Below are 15,550 nucleotides of genomic sequence, written 5' to 3'. Positions count from 1 at the left end.
GGCCCCTCTGAAAATCTTAGCATTGCTTCCACCCGGGAGTAGGAAGGACAGCTCTGAGGCCTCTCTTAACTTGAAGTGAGGGACACAATCCAGGCAACTTGACTTATTTTTATTTATTTATTTATTTATTTATTAGATAAATCCCAACCTTCCTACCAGTAGGAGCCCAGGGGACATACCAGTTGCAGCATCATAGACACACTTTCCCATGTTGCTTCCCTAATATTGTCACCGCCATCCACAAGCCCTTGGTAGCCCTGAAACAAAACGCAGAAGAGATTATCTAAAGGAGCAGGTTTCTAAGCCCCCATCTAGAGCCAGATAACTTGAGATACACAACAGTTGGAAGCTGTTACTATAGTTTATTGTCCCTAAGAAGCAACGCTGAGGACAAGATGCAATATAAATACAGTATAACACAGAGCCAGGCTTGTGTAGTGTTTGGCCCACATGTAGAATTCTCAGGATATTTCCAGCTCCTTTGGCTACTGTACCAACAATGAACAGGAAGTACCTCAACAAAGGGCAATCCTACTGCAAGGTCTGGGTACTAGGGTGGCTGGCCTGGCACAACCATTGGTATGCAACTCAGGCTGACCCTACTAGTCTGTTTGGTCTAACACAGCCTTTCCCAACTAGTGGGCCACCAGATGTTGTTGGACCACAACTCCCATCTTTCCTGACCGTTGGCAATGCTGGCTGAGGCTGATGGGAGTTGTGGTCCAACAACACCTGGTGGCCCACTAGTTGGGAAAGGCTGGTCTAACAGAAGCAATGAGCCCTCTGACTATGGGCCCCTCCAGACATTTTTTTAATTGTGCATTTATGATTATTTGTGCTCATGATGTCATTGGGGCAGTTATATGTGATCATACTTTCAATACTATTTGTGCCTGCAAAAGTTTCAGGGTGGACATATTGCGCGTTTCCAATTGGTGCATGTCCTATAGCTTCCTGCTGAAATCTATCTTTTTATACCACTGATGTTCTGAGTTCTTCCCCCACCCCCTGCTTTTGTTGCACTACAGTGCAAGAGTGACCCTCCAGATAGCAGTAATGTGGTAATGGGGAAGCATTGCAGAACTAATAACGCAGAATGTTGTGTGGATAGTCCAATATAAATCCACCACTAATGCACTGTTATTGCATCAATTACACATTGCAGAATACATACAAAACCCAATCTAGAGGGGACCTAGCACAATCTTATGCTGGGAAGCAAACAGTGCATGGGCAACTGCCACAGGGTAAATGCTACCAGATACCCTGGGATTCATGAGTGCTCATCACTAAACTGAAGGCAGAAGATCAACACTGCACCTAAGAGTTCACCTACAGATGCTAGACCTGGGGAGACCCTCTGCATGCAAAGCAAGTGTTCTACCACTGAGCTACAGCCCCTTCCCCAGTGCAGGGCAATGCAAACCCATGTGGCCTAGCCCAGAGGTTGCTAATCTGCAGCCCTCCAGATGTTGTTCAGCTCCATTCCCATAACTGAGGGCTAGCCATGTTGGCCAGGACTGATGGGAGTTGGAATCCAACAACACCTGGAGAGCTGCAGGTTCCCCAACCCTGGGCTGACCTATGGCTCTTTTTGCACTTTCCTAGCAAGCACATTTCCAGCCCATGTCAAAATAGTCAAATGTCCAAATGTTGCAATTCTGCAGTTTGAACCATTTATTCTTAACACCACATGCAAGTTTTCCTTGTACAAAATGGGCAGGGAAGGAAGAGAGCATTTTTCTGGTGTATAACACTGTCAGCCAGGATTACAGTTTAGAATTACAATGCATGATTGACATATGTAGTAGAACAATAAAATAATATATAGTAGAATGAGGTGGTAAAATAGGCTGTACCATTTCAGTCTGAAGAGAAGATCACATTTGTGAATACTCTCCAGCATAAAAAGCTCCCTGTGATGAAGTAGAAACCTAATATAGGAGGGAAGAGACTAAGATTGAATATTTTGCCCTGATGTGTGTGTTTTATCTGAAAAAAACTGGTACATGAGAGTGCATTCAAAAATGATACCCCCTGTGCAGTTTGAAGTGATGCAGTCCACGCTACCACCTCATTCTGCTGTATGTGTAGACCAGGCCTTAAATGCACTTCCTACTTCAGCAAAGACAGACATAATTTAGGAAGGAAATTACCACATCTACCTACCTCATGAACAAAGAACACTTTGGCCCCAGTGTATATCCCCACTCTGACCACTGCCCGGACAGCAGCATTCATGCCTGTTTAGAGAAAAGGGAGAAGAGAGATCACACTGATGTCCACAAGCAAATTGGATAACTGGACTGCAGAAGAAGCCAATGAGCCCTACGGATGTTGTTGGACCACAATTCCCAACATCCCTGATCACTGGCCATGTTGGTTGGGGCTGATGGGAGTTGTAGTTCAACAACATTTGGCAGGCACTATGCTTGCTCCTCCTGTGGTATTGTATGAACAACAATAAATTACTTCTGGTGGGCTCTGCCTTGCTCTGTTATAAAAACATAGAGATGGAAAGGACCTTGGAAGTCATCTAGTCCAGCTCAATGCAGGATCTACATTGGAGGATGCAACTACACTCTCCCTGACAGAAGGTTGTCAACCTCTGCTTATATACCTTCAGTGATGGAGAGTTCACCACCTCCTAAGAGAGTCTAATCCAATCATCTAGTTCTCACAGGAGAAGCCATGGGCAGATTAACCAGGCTCACTGAGGGTTTAACGCAGTCTATGAAGAGCTTCTTTCCCCTCCATGGACTTAATGTGACAAACTGATCTCATGCATCAGACCACCATGACCACAAATCACCATTTTGTAACATGGGGGTAGGCAACATTCTGCAGGTGTGGGTGCGATGGGAGCAGAGGCAAAAGTGGGTGGAGCAATACATGTAACTTTTACCTTTGTCGAGTAAGCTAATTTCTGCACACACTTGCACTTTATTTATTTACCTAAGGCTAAGCCATTGATATCCTGCTTTTTGCCATATAGGTTTCAAGCAGCTTACAACAATAAAAATATACAATGTACAAAATATAAAGCACAAATTAAATTGCAAAAAGTAGAATCTCAAAAATGTAAAACAACAAATATAAAAAAAAATTAAAACACACGCATAACTAAGACGTGTTCATGGTACAAAGGCCTCCTGAAATAAAATGGTTTTAATCAGGTGTCTGAAACTCAGCAGGGGCAATGCCTGTCTGACTTCTAGAGCAAAGGTGTCCCAGCAGTTTTTTTCATACTTGCCAAAAATGTAGTCAATGTGTAAACATTTCTGCCACATGACAAAAAGGTTTTTCACTGTTTTTGAGATTAGAAAAATACACAATATTTTGAATTATTTATTGATCGAATTAGTGAGAAACCTGACATATCTTTTCATTAAGTACCGCAGGGAAATCAGGCATAAAATCAGTCAAACTACATCTCAACTCCGCCTCCAATATCTGCGACCTCTATTTTGATTTTACCACTTTTATCACAAAAAAGTTGAATTGCAAAGCCATGTTGAAACCAAAAATTGAAAACAGTTTTGGAATAACTGTACTTAGAACTACAAACTCATTTTTATTTAAAATGAATCCACATCATCACAACTGAATCATCTTTCAAACGTTGAGCGCTTTGAAGTAAAATCATATCTGTCTCGAAAAGGTGCCTCTCCAAAGAAGGAAGCCTCACAAGCTCTTGAGATAGTTGAGAACTGTAGATGTCAAAGTGAAATGGATCTTGCATGAATTCTGTATTTTTCAGAATAAGATAAAAGTATAGGACCCAAGGACGAATCTGAGAGTGTTAAGGGAGGAAGATGGACATTTTTTTGAAATGGTACATGTATAAAAGAATTTTATTTAAAAATTTGTTTTAAAAAATAGGTGGTACAAGTAAAGCAATTCACCACAGGTCAATAGCCATTTCACCACATGTGGCAAGTGGCGACTATGTTGGACATCAAGGTTGTAGAGGGAGGGAGTTCCACAGAGCTGGGCTCACAACATTGAAAGCACCACTCCATCTGTATTTTTATCTAACACCATTAATGTACTGCTTGACTGAAATAAAACCTCTAAGCCAGTGGTTCGCAAACTTTTTTCTCCACAGACCACTTGAAAATTGCCAAGAGTCTTAGGTGGACCACTTAATTCCCCCCCCCCGCTTGCTGGACCAATTGTAATGTGCTGTCCTAGATGCTGTTTGATTTTTAATTGTCTTTTTAATGCTTCTTTTATTTCTTATATTGTATTTTATTGTATTAATTTGAATTCAATAGAACTCAATAGAATTAAGTGTAAGTGTCCTTCACAGACATGCTCATCATTCATTGGAGATCACTCGTGGCCGAGTAAGATTGTATTCCAAGATAAGGTATTTAACGGTGGGTCCGTAAGTGACTGTGGAAGCCAATTCTGGATCCACACAGCCTCCCACAGTGAGGACATAGGTTTCCAGATGGAAGATGGTCACGATGAGGATTTGCTTGACGTGCCTTCCGCTGAGCTCGTTTGTCCCTTTCGCCCTGTACTCGTGCTTCTTCAAAGTCCATAGCACCTTTGATAATGTCCGACCTCCAATTGGGATGCTCATGGGCCAAGGCTTCCCAGTTCTCGATGCTTATGTTACTTTTTTTTAGATTAGCTTTGAGAACATCTTTAAACCTCTTTTGCTGTGCACCGATATTCCGTTTTCCATCCTTAAGTTGGGAGTAAATTAGCTGCTTTGGAAGACGGTGATCAGGCATTCGAACAACATGGCCGGTCCAGTGAAGTTGATGTTGGAGGATCATTGTTTCAACACTGGTGGTCTTTACTTCTTCCAATATGCTAACATTAGTCCGCCTATCTTCCCAAGTAATTTGCAGAATTTTTCGGAGGCAGCATTGGTGGAATCTTTCAAGAAGATGGGAGTGGCGTTTATAGATGGTCCATGTTTCACAGGTGTACAGTAAGGTCAGTAGTACAATGGCTTTGTAAATAAGCATTTTGGTCTCCCTGCAAATATCCCGATCCTCAAACACTCTACGCTTCATTCAGGAGAATGCGGCACTCGCAGAGCTCAGACGATGCTGAATTTCAGCATCGATGTCAGCTTTTACAGAGAGATGGCTGCCAAGATAAGAAAAGTGATTGACATTCTCCAGCGTCACACCATTAAGCTGGATTGATGGTGCTACAGAGGGATTGGTTCGCACTTGCTGATGAAGCACTTTGGTTTTTTTGATGTTAAGCGAGAGGCCAAGCTTTTCATAAGTTTCTGCAAAGACATTTAGGATAGTTTGAAGATCTTCCTCTGAATGTGCGGAGATTACATTGTCATCAGCATATTGAAGTTCTATGACAGAACAAAACCGACCTCGCTACAGACATTCTACTGACTACCTAAATGTAGCTCATGGACCACAGTTTGGGAATCCCTGCTCAAAGTGGTTTACAAAATAATAATTAAAAAATTAAAAAGATAATTAAAAAGATAATTAAAAACCATCCTGACAAGGTAGAGGCATTATCAGGATTCAAGGATGCATTCCAGTCAGGCAAAATCGTGTACGTCGCCCAGAGTGGCTGGCTATCCAGCCAGATGGGCGACTAACAAATCTCATAACAAATAAATAAATAAATAAATAAAAACACTTAGGGTGTAAAGCAGGGTGTGGGCTGGGAGAAGTTGCAAAGGCCAGATACAGAGGTCTGGAGGGCCACATTCAACCCCCAGGCTCCCCACCTCTGTTAAACACCGCATCCTGTTCATATCATCATCACTTCCACCACAGTGTAAATGGGCTGTCCCACTTAGAGAAGCTAGAGTGTCGGGCCCAGGATGGGAGGCAATGACCGAACTCGTGGGTGTGTTTAATTCTTTCTTTATTAAGGAAATTACAACATTGAATTTACTGCGCTTCATGCAAGCCTCTAATCTAACTCACTAGATTCCCTAACTATCTAATCCTGCAGCGTTGAAAGAAAGTTGACAGAGCAAAGTTTTCCTGCCTCCCCATCACTTATGAAGGAGGGAGGCGGTCGCGCAGCCTCGCGCTCCTTCGGAGAGATCCCCCTCCCTCCACCTTTTTCTGCTCCTCCCTCCTCTGCCGTCTTCGAGCTCGAGGGGAGGGGGGATCCTTGGGTCCCTCTCCTTCTGAGGTACTGATGTCTCTATCCCGTGCGGGGGGGCCGGGTGAGTGGAAACTGGACACCGGCTTCTTTACGGGGTTGCTGGGCTGAGGAGGGGTTACGTATCCTCTTCCCTCTGACTCCTCCATCTCCCCTCCCCACTGCTCGAGGGGAGGCGTGAGAACTGGCAGGGATGAGTCCCCGGCCGTTGGAATCCCAAGGTCTCTTACTGTAGACATCTCTCTCTCTCCCCCCTCCTCTTCACTCCCCAGCTGCAACTCCTGGAATTCCAAATCCCCCTCCCCACTCTCTCCCACATCTTCTTCAGGACTCCGATCCAAAGTCTCGACATAGAGTGACACACAGCCCTAAACCCCTTACAGGTATGACTTGTACCAAAGCTGTCCTAATTTTGGCACCAGTTTAACAGCTATTTATAGGCCATTACATTTTTGTTACATTATTGTTTTAAATTGCTGTTTTCAGCTGTTTTGTTTGTTTGATGGTGTATTTTAGTATGCATTGTCACTTATTTCATGACTTGATTGGTTGTATTTATTCTAGATTCTGTGCTTCATCTTGGTATTGATGATGGGCAGGTTATAAACATTTTAAATTAATAAATAAAACTTTGGACACTTCCATTTACAGAGCAGCACACCATGGATGGGGGTAGATGGGAATAGGGATGGCAGAGAATTCTTACAAAAACAGAAATGGGAGCAGAAATTCCCAGTGTTTGCTTATTCATCCTATGTGCAGAACAGAAATCAATCCAGAAAATACTGTATGATTGGTATTTTTTTTCAGTCCACAAATGATATAAAATACATGACTTTTTCCCCATTTGCATTGTATTTCCTTTTCACTGAAAGGAGTGATATGGACTAATGTAAATATTATATAATTGTGTATAATTCCATCACAGCAGACAACAAGACAAATAACAGTTTTTTTGGAAACTGAACTGCAGTGGAACAGAAACAGTGCTACTTGTGATAAACAAAGGACAGAAAATAAATTGATGTCTTCTTGCCTAGATGGGAGTACCCCTGTCTGGCTTGGCATTGGTTCTGCTTCAAAGAGTGGCATTCAGTTTGTAACTAGCTTATCATGCTGAAGCCCCATTAATGTGCATTTTTTGCTTTTCCTTCTATTTCAGTGTTGTCCCTGTGGTAGGGGTACTGATGATCCTTTCCTATTTCATCACATTCTCTCTCTCTCTCAAATAAAAGTAAAAGTCTCTCTAGATGTGGGCTTTAAGTGCAACTGAGCAAACCATGAATGGCAGGGATGAAGTAGGGATCGAGATGTTAATCAACGGCAAAGGCCCAAATGTTGCCTGGTGCCATTAATGCACAAGTGCTTTTGATACAAAACAGTGGCGTCACTAGGGTTGGTGTCACCTGGTGTGGTAACTCATGGTGTCACCCCCATGGACCTCCTCCCGTATCAGACCATACAAAATCCTTAGTAATGTTTTTTGTACTAATGTTACTCGTAAATTGTAATTCCCATATATCACTGAATGTAATGGCAATAGTAGTGACATAAAAAACTAGCAAAATTAAAATTACACCTTTAAATTACAATATCATACGCACAGCTCAAATTCTTGCTCTTATTACTAATGAGAGTTAATTATCTTGCATATGCCCATAGTAAATTTTCAGATACTTTCAGACCCTCAGCAATTTTCAAGTGGTCTATGTAGAAGAAAGGTTTGGGAACCCCTGGAATAAGACACCTGCGTATGTCCCTATGCTGCTCTCTCCCCTCATTTAGGTGCCTGGGATGCATGCGTGTGGACACACCTCCTTACAATTATGGAAAGTGATTCTTAATAATAATTCTCCAGACACAAAGTTACATAGGTATTTATCAGTTGTTTAGTAGAAAATTCAGAGCTGCAGGGTCCCTTCATGATAGTTACAGCCACGTACACCCTTTTTTGCTCCTGGATTAAGAATGAGATCTTTGTTAATGCATTCTCTCACAACAACAAACATCTCTAGGAGCCAATCAGCATGAAAGTGGAGAAGGTTAGCAACTGAGAAGAGTCTTCTCAGTGGCTGACTCACCTCCTTTCACTCTGATTGGCTCCAATCTGCAGAAAAGACAAGGAAGCATATTAGAAGACTCTTCTCAGTGACTGACACACTCCCTTTTCATGCTGACTGTAGGATGCTTGGAGACATAGGGACCCTGCTCCCAAAAAAGCAGAGGGACTAAGATCCCCTGGGCGACTACCCTCCTGGTGCTTATGGACATGACTGTAAAATATTTTGTGATGTGCAAGTTCGACATTATTTATTTATTTATTTATTTATTTATTTAATTTAATTTTTAATTGCCCATAGCCAATGGCTCCCTGGGCGGTGTACAACATACAATAATACAATAAATGAACAAAATCACAGATAAAATACAAATTCATAATACTAAATGATATTAGCATAGCTAAAACATTAAAACAGTAAAATACATAGAAATATATTAAAATGCCTGGGAGAATAGGAAGGTTTTAGCCTGGCGCCGAAAGGATAGCAGCGTAGGCGCCAGGCGTACCTCCTCGGGGAGACTGTTCCACAATTTGGGGGCCACCACCGAAAAGGCCCTAGATCTTGTCATTACCCTCCGAGCCTCTCGGTGAGACGGTACTCGGAGGAGGGCCTTAGATGTCGAACGAAGTGTATGGGTAGGTTCATAGCGGGAGAGGCGTTCCATTAGATATTGCGGGCCCACACCATGTAAGGCTTTATAGGTCAATACCAGCACCTTGAATCTGGCCCAGAAACAAATCGGCAACCAGTGCAAACGGGCCAGAACAGGTGTAATATGTGAGGACCGCTTGGTCCTCGTCAGTAGTCTGGCTGCTGCGTTTTGCACTAGCTGCAGCTTCCGAACCGTCTTCAAGGGCAGCCCCACGTAGAGTGCATTACAGTAATCCAATCTAGAGGTCACTAGAGCATGAACAACTGAGGCGAGGTCGTCACCGCCAAGATAGGGGCGTAGTTGGGCTACCAAACGAAGATGGTAAAATGCATTCCAAGCCACCGAGGCTACCTGAGCCTCGAGTGACAAGGAAGGGTCGAAAAGAACCCCCAGACTACGACCTGTTCCTTCAGGGGGAGTGTAACCCCATCCAGAACAGGCTGAACATCCTCCATCTGAGCGGAAAAGGCACTCACCAACAGCGTCTCAGTCTTGTCTGGATTGAGTTTCAGTTTATTAGCTCCCATCCAGTCCATTATCGCGGCTAGGCAACGGTTCAGCACATCAACAGCCTCACCTGAAGCAGATGAAAAGGAGTAATAGAGTTGCGCGTCATCAGCATACTGATGGCAACACACTCCAAAACTCCGGATGACCGCACCCAGAGGCTTCATGTAGATGTTGAAAAGCATGGGGGACAGAACCGATCCCTGAGGGACTCCACAATGAAGAGTCCAGGGTATCGAGCAATGTTCCCCAAGCACTACCTTCTGAAGACAATCTGCCAAGTAGGAGTGGAGCCACTGCCAAGCAGTACCCCCAACTCCCAATTCCGCGAGTCTCTCCAGAAGGATACCATGGTTGATGGTATCAAAAGCAGCTGAGAGATCAAGGAAAATCAACAGAGTTACACTCCCCCTGTCCCTCTCCCGACAAAGGTCATCGTGCAGGGCGACCAAGGCTGTTTCTGTGCCAAAACTGGGCCTAAAACCGGATTGAAACGGATCTAGATAATCGGTTTCATCCAAGAGCGCCTGGAGCTGGTTGGCAACCACCCGTTCCAAGACCTTGCCCAGAAATGGAACATTCGCTACCGGTCGATAGTTGTTCAAATTATCTGGGTCCAAGGACGACCTCTTCAAGAGAGGTCTCACTACAGCCTCCTTGAGACGAGGGACAGCTCCCTCACTCAAGGAGGCATTGATCACTTCCTTGGCCCAGCCGGCAGTTCCAGCCCGGCTAGCTTTAACTAGCCAAGAAGGGCAAGGGTCGAGTACCGACGTGGTTGCACGCACCAGTCCAAGCATCTTGTCAACTTCCTCAAGCTGCACCGACTGAAACTCATCCAACAACTGAGGACAAGACCGTGATCTAGGTACCTCAATGGATTCAACTGTCCTAACATTAGAGTCGAGGTCCCTACGGATGCATGCGATTTTATTTTGGAAGTGCCCCGCAAACTCGTTGCAGCAGGCTTCAGATGACTCTGTAGTATCCTGAGGGCCAGAGTGTAAAAGCCCACATACTACCTTAAAAAGCTCCGCTGGGCGGCATAAAGATGATCTAATAGTGGCAGCAAAATAACACTTTTTTGCTGCCCTTACCGCTTCTATGTACAACTTAGTGGAGGCACTTACACCAAAGCATAATTGCATCCATCAGGAGTTCGCCTCCACCTACACTCAAGCCTCCTCCTCTCTTGTTTCATCACTCTCAGCTCCGGGGTATACCACGGAGCTGTATGAGCTCTACATCGAAGGGGGCGTGCAGGAGCGATCGTGTCAACAGTCCGGGTCATTTCCGTATTCCACAGTTCGACCAGGGCCTCGACAGGAGCACTAGTCTTATCAGCCGGAAAATCTCCCAGAGCCTTCTGAAAACCCAAAGGATCCATTAGTCTCCGGGAGCAGACCAACTTAATAGGTCCCCCACCTTTGCAGAGGGAACGGGACGCCGTAAGTCTAAATCTCAGCAGGCGGTGATCTGTCCATGACAATGGGGTAGATGAAAAACACCCCACCTGCAGGTCACCATCTCCATGTCCAGTGGCGAAGATCAAATCAATAGTATGTCCCGACACATGCGTTGGTCCAGTAGAAAATTGAGACAGCCCCATTGTTGTCATGGCGGCAATGAAGTCCTGAGCTGCCCCTGATAAGACAGCCTCGGCGTGGATATTGAAATCCCCCAGTACCAAAAGTCTAGGGGATCCCAACAACACCTCCGAGACTATCTCGGTCAGCTCAGCTAGGGAAGCTGTTGGGCAGCAAGGTGGGCGGTACACCAACAGAACTCCCAATCTGTCTCGCTGGCCCAACACAAGGTGGAGACACTCCAGGCCAGTCACCGCCTGGACAGGGTGCCTGGTGAGGAGAAAAGAACTCTTATAGATCACAGCGACCCCCCCTCCCCGGCCCTCGGATCTACCACAGTGCTGGACCATATACCCGGGTGGGCAAAGCTGGGAAAGGGCAACTCCTCCCTGCTCCCCCACCCAGGTCTCGGTTATGCATGCCAGGTCGGCGCCCTCCTCCACAATTACATCATGGACTAGGGAGGTTTTATTATATACCGACCTGGCATTTAAAAGCAGCACTTGGAGATTCGAGAGCTGGCTGATAGGACAACCCGAAATCCTGTGGATATGAGGAGAACCGGAACAAGGCACAGACACGACTTGTCTGGGACGAGTTCCCCTTACCTGGCCTGTTCTCCTCCTAACGCCATACCTCCCATTACCCGTCACTACGTTAATCGGGGGCCCCGAAAGTCCCCCCACTACACATAAAATCCTCTCTCCCAGGCACATATTAAAAACACAAGAATTTCATACACACACACACACTGACATACACACAACACAGTCCTCACTCATACAACACAACAACATAAAACAACAAATAACATCCACTCATACAGACACCCACACATTATACAGATACACACACTCACACACGACTGACACAACCACACAATACAAATAATAAAAAAAGCAAAAAAGAAAGCAGCAGCAGCAGCAGCCTCTCTTTCCCTTGGGGCGATGGTCTCTTCTTCCTGCAGGCACTGGGTCTCCCAGGCCACCTCAGCCAGCCGGCTTATGTATCCCTCCAAAGAGGGACAGGTGGTAAGAATCAGTCCTGGCTGGCTGGGTACCTGGGGCCTGGTCCTGCCAGGCAGAAGTCCCTCAGGGAAGGGTGGTGGAGGTGGTGTGTTTAGGATTACACTGATGGCATTCCCAAATATGTACTTTCACACAGACTTTGGTTTTCCATAACACAATGTTTGTCCAAGCCTCCACACTTGGGGGGGCACTACTTGCACACCCCTTCCATAAGCACATCAAAGTTGGATACACACCTGAACCAAGACCCAGACAAAAGGGCACTCAAAACAAAAAGGTAATTACAGTGGCTGAGTAGATCTTGTACAGTGGTTATACTGACTGGGCAGCCACTGTCCTTCACATTTGACAAAATACTTTTTCCTATACAAAGATTAAATTTCTGTGTATGAAAAAGTAAGATATGAAGTGGTCTCAATATTGAGAAAAGTAAACAAGTGAATGGTGATCCAAATGTTTTTCATTCTCACGTTATGAAGCTAGCTGCCAGATGATGTATCACCTTCGCTATGCATGCAGCATAGACTGAAAAAACAGCACCCAAGCCACCATTCAATACACGCACGTGTTCTTTCCAACATGAATCTACAGGTCTCAAAATGTAATGTGTGACAAAGTCCTCAAACACCTTATAACATGACTCAAACATGGTCTCTTGTTCTACCAGCATGCCTTCACACCATCACTTTGCCAAAACATAAGGATAGGTAAATTGCTTTTAGGGAGGTTCACAATTATGATTTCCTATTTATTTAATCTAAAAATATTTAAAATACATAAAAACAGCCAGGGGAAGATATTGGAGAAATATAAAATAAATACAAATAAAAAAAAGGGGGGGAGGTGAAAAGACCTTAAATGTGCTACTCACCATCTCTCAGCCTATCCTCCCCTCAGGATGAAAACAATGGAGAACCATGACCACCCCCAGGAAGAAGGGCACACTTAAAATGTAGAGGAAAAAATCATCTACAACCATAGTGTGAAATCAAATACTTACTGGGACACAGTATGAAGAAATATTTATATAAACATGACTATCAAATATGTTTATGAATTACACAATCTTTAAATATATTTATAGTGCAATCTGATGTTTGTTTACTCAGAAGCAAGTCCCAATGTATTCAATGGGGCTTACTCAAACTGGGAAGTGTGCAGAGAACTACAGCCTCAAGTGATAAGGAACTTGTTCTTTCAACTTGTTCTTTTAAGTTGAGACCTTATCCAAGTCTGAGTCTGTGTTGGAATTGCTTTTTAATATGTTTTTAAGCCTTAGCTTTTAAAAATTATTTTCAAAGATGTTTTAATATATTTTAAAGTATGTTTTTATGATGTTTTAAAGTGCTTTTAGTGCTTTTGTTTGCCGCCCTGGGCTCCTACTGGGAGGAAGGGCAGGATATAAATCAAATAATAAATAAATAAACTTCATTCACCCAACCCAAAATTCAGAATCATGCCTCTTTAGGCTGTTTTCCAACTGTTTATTCTTGCTTTATGGTTATTGGATTTTAAATGGCTTTATTTCTTGTTGTGAGCTGCCTTGGTTTCCAACCCTACCTCACAGGGTTGTTGGAAAGACTACACACACACACTGCAGATGTATAAATACATACAGCCCATATAATAGTTTATTGTCAAACCAGCTGGTCACTGCAGAAAAATCAGTATTAGTTTTTAAAAAATCAGTATTCGTTTCCTACAGAATAAAAACTGTAATACCTAAGTAAGCCCTGCCTACTTGCCTTAAAATAGGTCTGGAGGAGAGGGGGGACAGAAAGACAACACAAACACAATTCTTTTTTACATTCACTCCAAAGTCCCATTGATTTTCAGCACATTCATAACCATGTCTACTCAAAAGTAAATCCTATTGAATTCAATGGATTTATTCTGGAGATATGGGATTAGCAATGCTTTTACCCCCGCAAAAGCAAGTATTGGGAAGGTTTTGAAAACACTGCCCAGGATCTGACTCCTACACACAAGAGGGGGAAAAACTGAAATATATATACTTACCCAATTTATGAGATTTTCAGATAAACGGGGGGGGGAACCACCATTTTCTGGCCTTGCAATGAGGTTTACTAGACACTGCCACAGGTCAAACAAACACTTCACTGATTGGCTGCAATCCTGAACGGGCGGGGTTAAAGCTACGAAGTGCTATACAGTAGTTTTAAAAAAGATTTAACGGGGCGGCTGACGTTTTTATGTATATCTCGAGAACCGGACCACCTAGAAACTTAATTTTTTAAAAAATTAAAGCTGAGAGTCACCCCCCTCTGATGGTGTCACCTGGTGCAGTCCACACCCGCCACACACCCCTAGTGATGCCACTGATACAAAACGAGCGAGATGTGGATGCCTTCCAGAAATGTTGCCTGAGATGGAACCACTGATTGGGATCATTGATAGGATCACATCTCTTGGGCAAGAAACTGATGGTTTGGTCACAAGGTTCAGAATCAGATTCCCTGAGAGAGTTTGATAACGTGAGTACAGAAATGAGTGAGAAGCAAATAAAAAGGCAACAGTGGCCTAGGACATTTTTTAGCAACCTTTTTTCTGTCAAAGGCCTCATTCCCTCAAGAGGTAATCTGTTGGGGCTGCATGCTGCTTGTGAATAGGTCATAGTCTATGGTCTGAAGGCACATGAGGCCAGCACCCTGATGAAGCTAAGCAGGGTCAGGTTTGGTCAGTGCCTGGATGGGAGACCGCCTGGGAACCATATGTAAGCCACCTTGGGTTTCTATCATGAAAAGAAAGGCAGGGTATAAATGTAATTAATAAATAATAAACTAAGTTTCTACCCCAAGCTGTGTGGAGGCTGGGTTGTCTGTATTGCTTCAGACCCACTTTGTTGTTATCCATTGTTAACCTGGTGGGACCTTCCCCAGCGACAGGGCCAGCCCTACCATTATGGAGAGTGAGGTGGCCACTTCCAGCAGCAGATGTTAGTGGACAGATCTGTGTGTGATGCATGGCCTGCCCTGAACATGCTAAGCAAATTTAGCGCTCTCAGATGCAGTAGAAGACACTATCCCATCACCAGTGTGGAAGTAAGATTCAGTTGCCAGTCTGATTAGCTTTTGTACATGGAATGAGAGGGGTCGCCATCTCATCCTTTGCCTCAGGCAACAAAAGACCTTGGGCTGGACCTGCCCACTGAATCCAGGGAGTAGAATTTTAATTGTCATGGCTTCCCTTTGTTTTTACTTTCATGTCCCAGTTGCAAGTAATTTGGTTATCTTTGGACATGAGTGCTCTTGTCTCAAGGAAGACCAAGATGTTCTGGACAAAATCTGATGCAACGAGTTTGGGATGGGGCAGGGCAGGGGGAGAGACAGCCCTGTCTCAAACTTGGATTTATCAAACCTCAAGAGAGTAAATGTCAATTGCTATTAAAGTCTGGCAGCTTTGATGTTCTTGCAAAGAAAAGGGATACCTTTTTAAAAAATGAAGATGAAAAGGTGACAGCCATTTCAAAGAATTACTTCAGATGTATCTGAAGATTTGTGTCTTAAGTTTCATGCCCGTGTCACCTTTGGAAAGTGAAGGTGCTTGTAATTTCATCTCCACATCACTCCAGACTTATGACTG

The 15,550-nt window shown here is 43.9% G+C and overlaps 1 protein-coding gene across 2 annotated transcripts in view; it reads right to left on the bottom strand.

Moving 5' to 3' along the window:
* PFKM (phosphofructokinase, muscle) overlaps window positions 1–15,550 on the bottom strand; it is a 90,503-nt gene that overhangs the window by 57,068 nt on the left and 17,885 nt on the right. For both annotated transcript variants that reach the window (XM_061614715.1, XM_061614714.1), the window contains exons 3-4: window positions 2,170–2,243; window positions 180–257 (exon numbers count right to left, since the gene is read on the bottom strand). In XM_061614715.1, the coding sequence (XP_061470699.1) occupies window positions 180–257; window positions 2,170–2,243 (152 nt within the window). The remainder of the gene's footprint in view (window positions 1–179; window positions 258–2,169; window positions 2,244–15,550) is intronic.

This window comes from Rhineura floridana, chromosome 3, assembly GCF_030035675.1.
Source record: "Rhineura floridana isolate rRhiFlo1 chromosome 3, rRhiFlo1.hap2, whole genome shotgun sequence".
Classification (NCBI taxonomy): Eukaryota; Metazoa; Chordata; class Lepidosauria; order Squamata; family Rhineuridae; genus Rhineura; species Rhineura floridana.
The sequence above is the reverse complement of the archived record's forward strand: the minus strand, read 5'-3'. Positions and strand labels throughout refer to the sequence as shown.